Here is a 13,961-nt window from a genome sequence, read left to right on the forward strand (position 1 = left end):
GGGGGGAAGTGGGGAACTGAACCCAGCCTGGTCCAGCACACAGCATTCTTTCTGTTGTGGAGCCTGGCTCCTTCCACTAAGAATGGTTTCAGGGAAACAGCAACGCCTCCTGCCATAGAGGAAAACGCCTCTGCCGTCAATTCCAGGTGTTCCTATGTCCTGAAACAGGCAAAATTTGGGCCCTGATACCTCCCCAGGTGGCGTTTAAATACCAGATGAGGAGAGAGCGCCTGACTCTCCTCCGCCCAACGCAACCTGCCGCAGTCCCAGCATCAACGCCACTGTGCCTGGTTCTGCAAACCCGGCCAGATGCTGGCGGGACTGGGGCATCTTCACGGACAGCCCAGCCCCTAGCCAGCGCTGAGTAACCGTATCTAATTACACACAACTATGTCATTACCACTCCAACATGTGCAGCGAGACACTGCGGACGTTGCCGCCGCAGCAGCCCCGTGCGTCCTCTCCTTGTTCGTGAAATAATTATGGGGCTCTCTCCTCTGCCAAATGAGGCTGTAATTAACCCTAATTGCTCAAAATGCAACTGGCTAATTCTGGGAGATTAATCAAGGGGGACTCGATTGTTAGTGAAGGACTTAATATGACAAATTGCTACATTACCCGAAGAGGCCCCGCTGCCCCCAGCCATCACTGAGGTGGACTCTGGACCGGTGGAGTCCACGGGCTGCCCAGCTTTCTGGGATCTGCCTCCCCAGTTGCTCCTAATCAACGTGTCGCCTCTGTGTGACTCTATCATAGAGGTGTTCCTTCCCTGGGGCTGGCGCAGCCCACACCCGGGAGCCCGGCTTGAGTAGAACTCAGGGGCAGGAGGAGGGTTTCAGACTCACCTGCCTCCTTGGCCAGCACCTCTTTGCAGCATGTAACCTGTCTACCTGTGCAAACACCAGTCCCTCCGCAGTCCTCCAACAGGAACGAGGCAGTTAGACGCTGTGACAACCCCTCAGTGGCTCAGGGCGCAGGCTGTCTCTGTCTCCCCCTGATTTAGGTCTCACAGCCCTGGGACAAAACCCAACCCTGGACAGTTACTCTTCATCAGTCCAGGCTGCCCACAGGACACCAGAGCCCCTGTGCCCTCCACGCCTTTGCATGCCACTTCCTCCAGGAAGCCTTCTGGCTTCAGATCAGGCGCCTTGTTGGAGCTTCACTGGCTCCCAAGTTTCTCCAGCATTCTTTCCTGTCCGTTGCTCCTTCCTTGCCCCTTCCCCCACCCCCGCCCCGGCACTGCGTGCTTGCTCAGAGCAGACATTGGTCTGCGTCACACACAGTTACATCCTGGGTGCATGCACTACACGTATCTGCAGAGCATGAACTCAGGAGGCATGAGGGGCTCCTTGCTGCTGGGCCCGGGATGACGCGACCAGCGAAGCCCCACTCCAGAGGACCCTCTGTCTAGGGAGGGAAGGAAACCGAAAAACCAGTCTGCAGGTGGGATGTGACCCCAGCTGTGACCTAGTGCCTGTGCACAGCTGGGGAGGCAGCACAGCGGAGGGCTCAGGGTGGAGCAGGAAGGCTCCCCGGAAGCAGCGGCATTTGGACTGAGGCTTGCAGGTGGAGCTGGGAGGGCGCTCCAGGCCCAGGGAACAGCAAGGGGTGTGCAAGCAGCTCAGAACCCCAAAAGCCACCTTCAGAAAAGCTGCAAAAGTCTGCCTGGCTCTCCAAGGTCTACAGAGAGGGTGAGGCAGGTGGGAGGAAACTGATGTCCCTGAGCTCTGCTGGTTCTGGATAAAGAGGCCAAAGAGGGCCAGCACACAGCTCTGACCAGAAGGGAGGCGCTTCGGCCCAGAGTAAGGAAGTTCTTTCTGACTCCAAGTTCACCCTACACCCTCCTTTCTTCTCAAGGCCTCCACAACTCCCTCTGTGTCCATCCTTCTCAGCAGCGCTGACTCCTCTGAGATGAAGTTGTTGGTTCCCATGGAAACACCCAGGCGCAGGACCAGGGCCTGGCATCCCACCCGGAGTCCAGCACAGACAGGCTTCTCCCAGCAGTGCCGAGGGACATGAAGGGCTGACCGGGTTAGGTGCTGGGCTCTGCTCCCATCCCTGGAAGCAGGCGAGAGGCTCTGTCCCGGGGCAGCCCCCACTGGCCGACACAGCACCATCTCAGGGATCCGTGTTCCTTGGGGGCTCTAAGGCGCTGCAGACAGCGGAAAAGGGCTTACCTGTGGGTCAGGAGGATGTGCGGGCCCCAGGGTGTGGCAGGGGTTGTTCGGGCTCCCTCCGTGGGACATGGGGCTGGGCTGTCCTGCCATCCTGCATGCCAGCCTCACAAGGGCACGGGCTGCAAGAGAAAGCGAGGGCTTTCTTATACACTTGCCTGTTCATGCCGCCTCCCACCGGCCCTCCAGTGGAGGAAGTACTTCCAGGTGCCCCATTCTACAGATGTGTGAGTTGCAGTGCAGAGTAGTTAGCTACCTTGCCCATAGTCACCCTGCCCAGAAGTGGCAGGGCGAGGCCTCAACATCCTGCATGACACACTTTCCCTCGATTATGGTGAGTTGCGAGGATGATCCCTATTGGATAGAGGGAGAAACTGAGGTCTGTGCAGGGAAAAGTCTAATGGCAGCGCCCTGCCAGCAAACGAGGCACCAGATTCAACTCCACTTGCACCAGGCTCCGAAGACTTGTTCTTTCTGTACCACTGTCCTCCATGCCTCTTGGGGCGAGCAGTTCTACAGCCCTGTTCCCCAACATCACCCACACATAAACCCAGGTTAGCAGCCTGCGTGGTCAGGAGAGGGAGACCTTGAGTCAGACTGCAAGCAGCAGCTGTGGGAAGGAGCCCACGTCCCCATCCTCGTTGGGCTGTGCACCCAGCGCCGCAAGACCAAGGCGATGGGTCCCGCTCACAGTCCTGCATGAGCCTCTGGGCACGAGGAGGCAACCCCCTCAGCCTCCATCGCTTGAGCTGTTACATCAGAGGTTCCTGGAGAGTCAGGATGCTCGTCACCGGTTGCCACAGTAACTGCAACAGCTGTCTCTGATTAAGGTCACCATGTGCCCAGGCCTGAGCTCAAGGTCACCTGAGTATCACTCCTACTTCCACTCCTGGTATCCTGGGCGGCCTCGGCCGGGCCCCCAGCAGGCAAGCACGCCTGGGGCAGGGACGAAGGCTCTCGCACACAGGAGCAGCCACATGGCCCTCTCGGAGGCAAGGGGCACGGCCTCCTCCTCAGGAGGACAGGCCTTCATCACCCTCCGGCGTTTCTGCGGCACCTCCGTGTCCAGCGCCGCCCATCCTGTGCCTCAGGCAGGCCCAGCTCCCCCCTTGCACGCCCGTCCTCGGAGTTTCGGGGTAGAGCTGCTCTCCAGCAGGCAAAGCAGAGGCAGGAGGCGCGGCCACGTGGAGCGGGCGGTACAGAGCGCCGTGCCCGGCCCAGGCGGCCTCCTATCTGTGAAGAAGGCGCCCACACTCAACCAGCTTTGACCCCGCACACAGCATTTTTTTAATGTGGCTCACCCTAACATACGCAGATAAAAGAAACCGGTGTCCCTGAGCTCTGCTGTCTCTTCTTTTTTTCTATTAATCTCAAATCAGTGTCACGTTGAGGGCACTGTGACACTATGCCTGTCCTTCTGAGGCCTCTGTGCCCCGACACCCCTTCCTCTCCCTGGACAGCAGGGCCGCCGGCCCTCCCCGCCAAGTCCTCCTCCTGCGCATGGGCAGCCGAGGCCACTTCCTGAGATGCAGGTGGGACCGCAGCCCCCGCAGCATCTGCCCACCATCTGCGCCTGAGCTCCCTCGGTGGAGCACATCCCCCCAGGTGACACAGCAAGGACCTGGGTACGAAAAGCCCCAGGATAAACAGATAAACACGAGAAGGAGCAGCTTCCTGAGGCAGCAGGAGCGGCTGTTACTCAGGGGGGAGATGTGTGCGACAGACAATAAACCGGATACAGAGGGAACAGAATGTAAAATGCGCATGAATTTTAAGATGAAACCAGAGACTTCCTGCAGGCTCTGCAGCTGCTTCAGGCTGCACCCCCAGACCCCTCGGGGTGACATGTTCACCATCCTCTGCCCTTAGGGGGACCTCTGGGAGAGGTGGGAGAACTGTCTTCGGCTGGAAGGTGCTGTCTTTATCTCAGAAGGCACGGCACGGCCAGGGTGCATGGCTCACCTGCCCACCTGCTCACAGGCTCCCTGTGGACCAGGAACTAAGGGGAAGTGCCGGCTTCCCTCCCCTCGCCCCGCCTCACACAGCCTCCGTGGCCAGCTGTCCTGGGTTCCTGTATTGACCCAGTCACTCCGCAGCTGGGACCTTGGGCAAGAAACATTGGTCAGGAACCTAGGCGGTATTTGCAAAGGTCATTCTCCATGTCCCCACGTGGCACTCCCGCATCTGAGCTCAGAGGCCGGGGTCTCCCCTCAGGGGCTTCTCAGGGGCTCACCCTCCTCCCCACACAGGAGCATCGTGAGCCCCCTCCAGCCTCATCAGAAATAACAGTAATGATAAGCCAACAACCGTGTGTACTCACAGTGCTGGGCCTGCCCCATGCACTTCAGCTCTATCAGCCCATCTCACTTTCACAGTGCCATGGAATAGGGTCTCCTACTGTTCCATTTCATGGATGAGAACACTGAGGCACACGGAGGCTAAAGCAGTTTGCCCAGATCACACGGATCACAGAGCGAGGAGCCAGGGTTCGAACCCACAATGGCATCTTTGCCCCAAACCTCCATGGTGTGCTCCTCACAGCCCCTCCCAACATCATCTTTGTGTGGAGGGAGCAAACCCCTCCACACAAGAATGGGGCCTAGGTTGAGTGGGCCACAAAGGGCCATTTTTCCCCCCAAATGAGTCCCCATGGTTTTTGTCCTTTGGGATGGCACCAAACTGATGTAGCACCTTCTCTGCCAAACCCCTCTGGGGCTTTGGCAAATTACTGTTCCTAAGAGCTGTCCGTCCAGAACCTAATGAAAGGTTCTGCACCATGCTCCCCACTGAGGAGGATGGGGGACTTTGTTCCAGAAAAGCAGCAGCCAAAGAGGACCCTGCATGTCATGCCCCTCCCACCAAGTGCCAGAGAGGGCCACCACAAAGGGACAGGAGGCTGGGAGGGAGGAGAGGGAAGGCGGTGAAGGCTCTCTGAACTTCCAGTGGGCGGGGTCTTTCCCATTCGGGCTGGGGCTGCGGGGAGACCCATCCTCCAGGGGAGGAGTCAGGCTCAGAGGGGAGGTTCAAGGTCGTGTCTCCAGTGAGCTGCAGAGGGGAGACTCAAACCCAGCTCTCACTGCCTGCCAAGCCACTCCTGGGTCCCCGAGTCTCCAGGGCTATTGTATTTCAAAGGATTTTCTTTCTCTTTGTCTGTACCTCAGTAGAAACCTGACCCCAGAAATTTCCTGCTAGAAACTGTTTCTTAAGGGGCTCAGACGCAGAAAGACCAAGACAAAGGGACCCAGAGGGAGGACCGGGAGAGCAGGGTGAAGGCGCGCAGCACATGCCAGCACCCCGGGTAACACAGGGAGCTGCCTGTCCCCGGGGTCCCTGCCAAACTGCAGAACAATGAGGAACAGGCTGCCAAGCCCAAGTCAGGGGCCAAAAATCTATGGAATGTGAGACCCAGAGCCACAGGCCACACCGAGTGCCACCTCACAGAGGGCCTTTCTTTGCAGGGAGTGATGGCCCTGCATTTCCAAGGCACTGTGGATGCCCAGTGTGGCTTCCAGCCTGGGTTTCTGAACTGTGCATGCCCAGGCTTCCAAAGACTGGATCAGGCGGAGCCTGGGGGTTAAGGCCTAAGCCTACGTGGGCTGAGCAACCTTTAACCATGCAGGGAAATGGGGCTAAGAGTAAGATCTATCTGTTCAAGTGATTGAGGAAATCAAATACATTAACGGATGTAAACTCCTTAGAACAGAGCCTGGCTTATGCGGCTCCCACTGTTGTTAGTGCTAACCATCCCTAGGCAGCGGAGGAGAGAGGGCCTCCAAAGGACAGACATGGGGACTGGGGCTCAGACAGGGTCAGGGGCTGGCCCAGGGTCACACAGCTGGTAGGAGGCAGAGCCGGGGCTGTTGAACCCAGATCACGCCCTGTCTCTTGCACTGCACAACCTCTCTGGAATGACTCTGGAGCAAACACCTTTCCCACTTACGGGAACTGTGGCCGCCTTTGCAAAGCCCCCTGACTTGCTCCTCCCTGACCTGGTCTTTGACAAGGCTCTTACCACTGTAGGGTGTGAGCCTAGGGGTCATGGGGACTTGGGTTTCCTCCAGACACTCCTCAGAAGAGATCAGCTTCCACTGGGTAGGGCTCTGAGGTTTCCCTAGTGGCCTTTCTAAGACTATTGTCTGGCCCATGCCTTCCAGTTTCTGGAAACTTCTTCTAGGGGAAAGCCATGTCCCTCCTTTGTGTCCTGCTAAATGCCATACCTTGTGGAAGCCGACGGCAACTCCCAGTGCCAGATGACCCAAGACACCAAAAAGGCTCAGGCCAAGGACCCGGCTTGGGGAGTACATCTGTGAGGGTCTATGTGTGTTGAGGGTCTTCCAGAGGTGCACCATGATTCTGTGTGGGCACAAGTATTGGTCCCTTCACTCCTGACCCCTGTGGTGCAGAGAGCGTGTGTCCCTGCCCTTCTCTGCACATGAATGTGCATGCATGCGCTCAGGGTTCATCTGGGGACCACCGGCTGTGAGCCCAGCCACGTTCTCTGCCCCTCCACTGAGGCAGGTGCGTCACTGTCCCTTGTTGGGGGTAGTTTCGGGGGGAAGGTTGATGTGCCTCCCAGGGTAACAGGCTCAGCCAAGCCATCGGGAGAACCACACTGTCGTCCTTGGTGGCATGGCCTTGGCTGGACACCAGACTCTGGGCTGGTTTCTCACAGAAAGACCGCTTTCCAGTCCTTCCGGCTGAGTGTGAGGAGCTCCACAGGTCGTCTTCCCAAAGAGGAAACTGTCCCCTGACATCACACCCTCCCACACGGTTTTTTCCTTCCCCCCACCAAGTAAGTGACCCAATACCAGTGCATGCACGGGGGCTATTTCCACGTGCCCAGCAGGCTCGCGGCGGCCGATGCCTGGCATGGAGGCCCCGGCCCTGGGCCTTTGGCCAGCTGGAGGAGGAGAGGTGCCGCAGGCCAGCACTGCCCGACACACCCTGCCGCACTGGAGAGCGAAGGCCCAGCCGGGGGACAAGGCAGCTCCCAGCCTGGCCACCGGGGCTGTCAAGGCTGGACCAGTCTCAGCATTAGCCACTTCCACGCCAAGCAGCCCCTGTGAATGGAGTGACTTGAGGTCTCTGGAGACACCCAAGAGGCCATTGCCCCTATTTTGCAGATGTGAAAACCGAGGCTCCAAGGGATCGTGGACTGCTATTAACTACATTAGGCAGAGGAGAGAACCAAAGTTCAGACCAGTTAAGTGAGGGTCCCATGGCCACACAGCAGGCAACGGGGAAGTAACAATTGAAACCGTGTCTGTCCGACTTCCCTGGTCCATGCTGCTTTGGAAGAGTGAATGGATGAATAAGTGCGTGAATGAATGAACGTATTCATTCTGGCCCAGAGGTGGGGCTCGGCTGCTGTGTCGCCCACCCCCGCCCCCCCGCTCCCCTCGGCCTCCCTTTGCTTCTGGTCTTAGGATGGTAAGCAGCCATTACCCATTCATCACTTGACAGGAAGCAGCCAGATCTCAGGCCAGAGTCATGGGGGGCCTGGGAGCCGTAGGGGACTAGCCACAGATGGTGTCTGTTTTCCTGACCAGTCCTGTGTCCCCTCTGCCCCCACCCCCGCAGGTATTCTCGCTCAGATTCCTGGGCTCCACAGCCAGCAGGAGCCTGGCTTCTCTGAGACATGGGACCATAAACAGCTCTGAAAGGACGGTGCAGCCCACGCAGGGAGGTGCCTACCCCTCCTCTGGGCGGCGGGCCTCCTACAGGGGCCTGCAGAACCGGGCAGCCAGCAGCTGAGGGGCGACGCAGTGCCCGCCCAGACCACGGGGCCTTTCTTCCCCCTCACTCCCTTCCCCCGCACCCCCAGCTCACCTCTCCTCACCCATCGCCCACTCCTCTCCTTCTCTCTCCAGCTGAGGGGCCTTTCTCCAGAGCGCTAGACCCCAACCACCAAAAGCCGCAGGCAACCCAAGCCTCACCTGGCCCAAATCAGAGCTTTGGCCTGCCCTTCCCAGGCCCCTATCTCAGCAACGGGGTTGCCTCTCTGCTCACAGATGTGGCAGGAACCCAGTCTCGCCCCAGCCCACACCTCACCTTCCCTCACAGTCCACAGTCTGTCTTCATCCAGGCCTGCCCACTCTTTCCCCAAATAAGTCTGCACTCGCCCAGAGCCCTGCCCTGTGCTGGCCTGGCCCCTTCTCAGCGGACCCCTGCAGTTGCCTCCTGCCCGATGCCCCAGCTTCCAGGCCACCATGAGAAGGTACCCCTTCCAACACGCAAACCCCGACCTGCAGATCCCCACCCCAAGCTTTCCAGGGAAGGCCTGCAGGACTGAGCAAGGCACTGCACGCTCTGCCTCGCTGTGCGGGCTTGCATTTCCCCAGGCCCCGCCCCACTCTGGGCCAGCCCCAACCACACCACCCCCTGCCCCCTGCCCCCACCCCGGGGCTTTCCACACACCAGCCTCTGCCTGGGACCCTTGACCTCTCACCGGGCAAAGTCCTACTCATGTGTCACGATTAGGTAGGTCCTTGATCCTGCTACTCAGGCCACGTACTTCTTGTTCTGCAGTCTTGGGGAAGTCCCGCTCCCTTTCTGAGCCTCGATTTCCTCACCCATAAAGAAGAAACAGCCGGACCCTGCAGGGTGAGCTCACAGAGGCAGTTAGGGGGCACCAAGACCCCCTTCCGACTCCCCATCCACATGGGGGGCATCCACAGCTCTGTGGGCACAAGCTGCTTGTTTTGTTACCCTCTCCTCCTCTTCTGCCCACCTTTCAAGGCGGAGACTGGTCTTAGCAGTCATCTCTGCACCGCTAGGACCTTGCCAGGGCCTGGCACAGAACGGGCGCCAGTGGGGAGCTCGGTGGATACACCGACCAGCTGGTGGAGAGGGCTCTTTCCACCCTCCTGAAGCCCCAAGCAAGAAGCTGCCTTTACACTCAGGGTCCCGGGGTCTCCAGCCAGGGAGAAATCACCAGGTCATTCATTCAAAACACCCCCCACCCCCCACTGCAGGGCTTCCCAGGGCCTTTGTAAAATCAAGGAGGCTCCTGATCACCTTCCACTTCCTCCCTCTCAGGAAATAAACGCAAGTCCAGAAGAAAAAGATGCAGGAGGTGTAAACATTTCTCATGTCTGGGAGGCCTTTGGATCCGGCACAGGCTGGGCCTCATCCCACCCCTTCGAGGAGGGAGATCTGCCTAGCATGTCCTCTGTGCCAGCGAGTTGCACGCAGCACCTCAGCACATTCCTGCCACCGTGTCTGCAATGCCCATTTTATGCATGAGGAAACTGAGGTGCAGAGAAGTTACATAACTTGCCAAGCTTGTGCAGCTGTATGAAAGGCATGCCCTGTGCCTGAACCCAGACCCGACTTTTACAAAGTCTGGGTTTCAATCTTATTTGTCTAGGGTGATTCTCTGAGACTATCATGGAGCTGGGGGGAGCTAGTATCTCACTCTGCTGGGAACACTGGACCCCTCAGACAGGCCCACCATCTCAAGGACCCCTGCCCTCCAGGGAAATGAATGTCTCCTCAAGGCCTTAGCACGCTCTGCTCCTCCTGCCTGGAATGAATTGACTCCCAGCAAACCTGGCTCCTCCTTCATGGCCCAACCCAGCCACCTCTTCCAAGCTGCCTTCCTGGATTGCCCCAGTTACTCCCAGCTCTACATCCCTGGTCCCCACACTGTAATTACCTACTCACATGATTTCCTCTTCCTCAAATGAAATTTTCCTTGAGAGCAGAGACCAAAACACTCACCTTGTGGCCCCAGCAGGTCACAGAGGGAGGGCCAGGTAAGTGGCTGCTGACCAGGTATAGAAATACCAGAAGTCAAAAAAGAAGAAGCCAGGGAGCAGCTCCCAAGGGGCTGGAGGGATTCAGTATTTATGAAAAGCTTGCCTGGGGCTCCAGGACGGCATCCTTAATCCCACCCAGTTGCGCTCCCCAGGGGAAGTTCTTAAAGCCCTGGCCTCCCCCAATTTTCTCCCCTGCCCCGTTTTAAGGTTCAAGGACAGTGCTACCTGGTGGGAGAGAGTTCAGTGGAGAACTCACTGCTTAGATGTCAGGAAGGGGCCCAGGCTGCCGAACCGACCCCGCAGAGACAAGCACTGCTTTTGCCTCTTCCCTTCTGACCTCAGCAGTTCTTGCAAAGCTGAGAATCGCTCAATGTGAAATTGCTCCCCACTTCTGGGTGGTGGCAAAGGTCATGCCAGGCTGACCACTGGTAGCCCCGACTTGGTGAAGTGGCAGCGGTGGCAGGGGAGCAGCCGAGGTAGGGTGCCTCTGCGAGCCTGGCCTCTGGCCATCCCTTGGGCCTGTCTTTCTGTCACTTGCTGGGCACACCCTTTAGGGCAGAGACAGTAGCCCCGAGTGGCAGGAAAAGGTGAGGGGTTCCTGCCAGCAGGAGGCAGGGCAAAGGCAGGTACCTTGCAAAGTGGCTCTTGAGAGTCTCGGGGAAGGTCTGCTCAGCTCAGGGTAGAGGGTGGACTCACGGCGCTGTGGCCTCTGGGGATCTGGGTGGCCTCTCTGTGTCGGCGCGGGCGAAGGAAGAGGGGCTGGCCCTGTCTCCATGGGGGACTTCCCCTGCCACGGCCAAAAGGAAACCCCCACCACGCGCTGCCCCAAAAATAGCTCCTGCTGCCACCTCTGTGGCCAACAGAACGAGTCATCGCCGCCAGAGAGTCCAATGCTCACCAGGGACTGGAAGCTGAGGGCGGCGGCCCCTGGACAGTCTCAGAGAGAGCGCTCGCACGTGCCTCGAGCCGGCGGGCTTGGAATGCAGTCAGGGTCCTCTCTGGGGCCGCCCGGTCCTGCTCCCCCATTTCCCCCACCAGGAAACTGAGGCAGGAGGCAGGACACTTGGCAGGGCCATGAGCACTGCAGCGGCAGCACCTGGCCACAACCCAGCCTCCTCCACCCACTCCACACCCACCTGTGTGGCAAAGGGATTTGCCCTCCAGGCTCTATCAATCCCTTACCTCCCGCCGGAGCTCAGAACGTTGACAGCCCCCGGACTGGCCCAGCCTGGGCTCTGGGAGGGACGACAGGTCCTTCCCTTGTCCCTGGTGCTCTATCCCCACCCACCCCCACGGGGGCCAGCAAATGCTCAGAAGCATGAAAATCCTTGCTGTCCCTTTAAAAGCTTAACTCTTTCTAGTCTCTCTTTTGTGACCGGAGCCAAAAATATTTGTTGCCTGAGAGATGAATGCCTTGGTAAGCAGCAGCCACGGGTTCCAGCCCTGGATCTGCCACGCCCCAGCTAGGTGTGTGTCTCGGTGTCCTCACGTGTAACACGGGGGCGAGAATAGTATGCACGCCTTGGTGCTGGAGGGTTCCTGACGTTATATGAACCAAAAGTGCTCAGATAGATATGCAATCAAGGGAGTTCCTGTTTGAGTATTACTGCATTCCCCTCGGGGCCCGAGCGCTACCACACAAGGCGTGGGTCTCGGGTCACAGAGGGCGCAGCGTGTTTCTGCCTTCCGTTCCTTCCACACGTCCTTCCAGTGGCCTTCTCTGTGCGGGGCCTGCGCTGATAGCAGGTGACTCCAAGATGCTGCTGATGGAAACCCCCTTGTTCACAGGAGCGAGCCCTAGAACACAGGGACAGACACTCTCCAGCCAGAAAAGAGCATGGAAAGAGCCCCCGGGAGGACGGATGGACTCTCACTTCTGGCCGAAGTCACGGACAGCGTCTCACAGCAGGTAGAGTTTAGATGGCTCAGAGGGACAGGACTAATTCTGAGCAGAGGGGAAGGGAATTCTGGCGGAAGGCACAGCGCGGTCAAAGGTGGGGAGGCTGGTGAACCTGCAGGCATGTGGGAGGAAGTCAGCCCGTGCCTCCTCCTCTGGAACAAGAGCCACCAGTACCCTGGGCAAGCCACCCCCTCGCACCCCATCTGTAGCTCAACCGCTGGGGCTGGCGCGGGCATATTGCAGCTGAGGGCCCAGAGGATGCACAAAAGCCAGATCCTGGCACCAGGGCTCGGCCGCCTGCCAGCACATCTTCCCTTCCTGCCGGCCCAACTATCAGGCATATGCCAGGTGCTAGTCCCCGGGGTGGCCAAAGCTGGGCCCAGGCCAGCCATCGCAGGCCTGCAGATGGACCCCACCAAGGCCCCGGTGCGCGTGGTACTCCTCAGGGACTGTCCTCCACGACGCAGCTACGCGGGCAGCGCCAGCCTTGACTCACAGAGAAGGCTGTAGATGGGCCAGTCAGGCCACCGAGTTGGGCACTTTCTGCCTAATCTGTTTTTCTAAAGCCGGGTAGTGAGGAGACAGAAAGGCAGCCCAGCACAGGCTCTGGAGCCTGAGAGCCCCAAGTTCAAATCTTACACTGCCTCTGTCCAGCCACGTGAGCTCCAGCCAAGCCCGCGGTCGCCTCTCTGCAGTTTCCTCCTCTGCACACGGGGCCACGTAGGGCGCACCTCGTGGGGTTGTTACGAGGCCTCATTGAGGACATACAGGCAAAATGCCAGCCCTGGGCCTTCAGGACCTATGTACACACAAGAGCTCAATAAATGTGGCTCCTGCTACTATTATGATTACTATTATCATTATAAAAAAACATGTTCATTTAACAGCACTATCCCTGCGACAGGTATTTCTGGCAACCTGCTCAGCAAGTCAATTGACATAATAAGTCTGGTCCTCATTCTCCAGGGAACCCCCGTCTCACAGCCAACCAGGCCCTTAGGCTGTGGTCTTGGCAGGCGGTGTCCGAGCCCACGGAGGACTCACATTTTAGGGGAGGGTGGGAGAGGGCACGCTGGCTCCTGCTGCATCCTCCCAGAAGCTGGGAAGCGATGGCAAAGCATTTCACAAAGTTACCAGGACGATGAGCCTGGGCTGTCTTCCCCACCCCTCCCCCCGCACTGCCTCAATAAAATAAATCTTGGCCCGCGGCTGGCGAGAGACCCTATATATTTACATGACGATTGTGCCTCATGATCACAGGGCCCGTGTTTCCAGCAGGCAGCGTGTGGCAGGGATGACAGTGGTCCTAGGAGACCCACTATTTTCCAGCGACTTTTATTGTCCATTATATCCCAGCATTTACAGGGCTCTGTTCCGGGCCTGGCAGGAATATCACACACGGCGGGGCTGGCAGACCTTAGTATTCCAGTCAAGGGGTTGTAGATCCGTCTTTGGGTCCCATCCTTCCCCCCACAAGTCTTTGTGTGGTACCGAGACCCCAGAGAGGGCCAGGGGCTCGGGTGGGAGAGGGCTGGTTGCCTGAAACCAGGCCCAAGAGGAATACTTGCACCATGGAAATTGGCAAATGCTACAAATGAGAGCTTTGTACAAATCCCTCCCCCCACCCCAGCCTTTTGCCCAGGGAACTGTTTGTTAAACACTTACCAGCATTCCCCGGGCAAAAGTGACCCAGGGGACTATCTGAGCAACTGGAAGGACACATGGACTTAGGAGGAAGAGGAGAAACCTGGCTTCCTGAACCACTCGCTGTGTCGCCTTAGGGAAGTTACTGCACTTCTTGAGCCTCAGCTTTCTCACCTGTAAAATGGGGACATACCTGAACTGCTAGGGTTGTTGTGAGGCTGCAGGACCCTGTGGACAGTTTCCTGGGCGATGCTTGGTATGCCGCAGGTACTAAATAGATGATAACTCTTGTCATTCATTCCTTCAGCATGCACTGAGCACGTGCTCTGTACCAGAAACCGCCTGAGTGACAGGGATACAGAAGTGTCCCAGGGGATGACAAATGCCAAATTCTTCACATCTGAACAGCTCTTAGCCCTTGACCAGCTACAGGGGGATTTTTAGCCACATCATCTTATGAAGCCTCATGACAATTCTGAGAGG

At 58.2% G+C, this 13,961-nt stretch overlaps 1 protein-coding gene across 1 annotated transcript in view; it reads right to left on the bottom strand.

Moving 5' to 3' along the window:
* Positions 1-13,961, bottom strand: part of NEK6 (NIMA related kinase 6) — a 72,545-nt gene that overhangs the window by 34,035 nt on the left and 24,549 nt on the right. Inside the window, exon 2 of the mRNA XM_054584395.1 lies at positions 2,178-2,296. Within this exon, the coding sequence (XP_054440370.1) occupies positions 2,178-2,267 (90 nt within the window). The 5' untranslated portion in view covers positions 2,268-2,296. The remainder of the gene's footprint in view (positions 1-2,177; positions 2,297-13,961) is intronic.

The sequence above is a fragment of the Pteronotus mesoamericanus genome, unplaced genomic scaffold (genome assembly GCF_021234165.1).
Source record: "Pteronotus mesoamericanus isolate MK-2021 breed Mesoamerican mustached bat unplaced genomic scaffold, CSHL_Meso_final contig_78, whole genome shotgun sequence".
Taxonomy (NCBI): domain Eukaryota; kingdom Metazoa; phylum Chordata; class Mammalia; order Chiroptera; family Mormoopidae; genus Pteronotus; species Pteronotus mesoamericanus.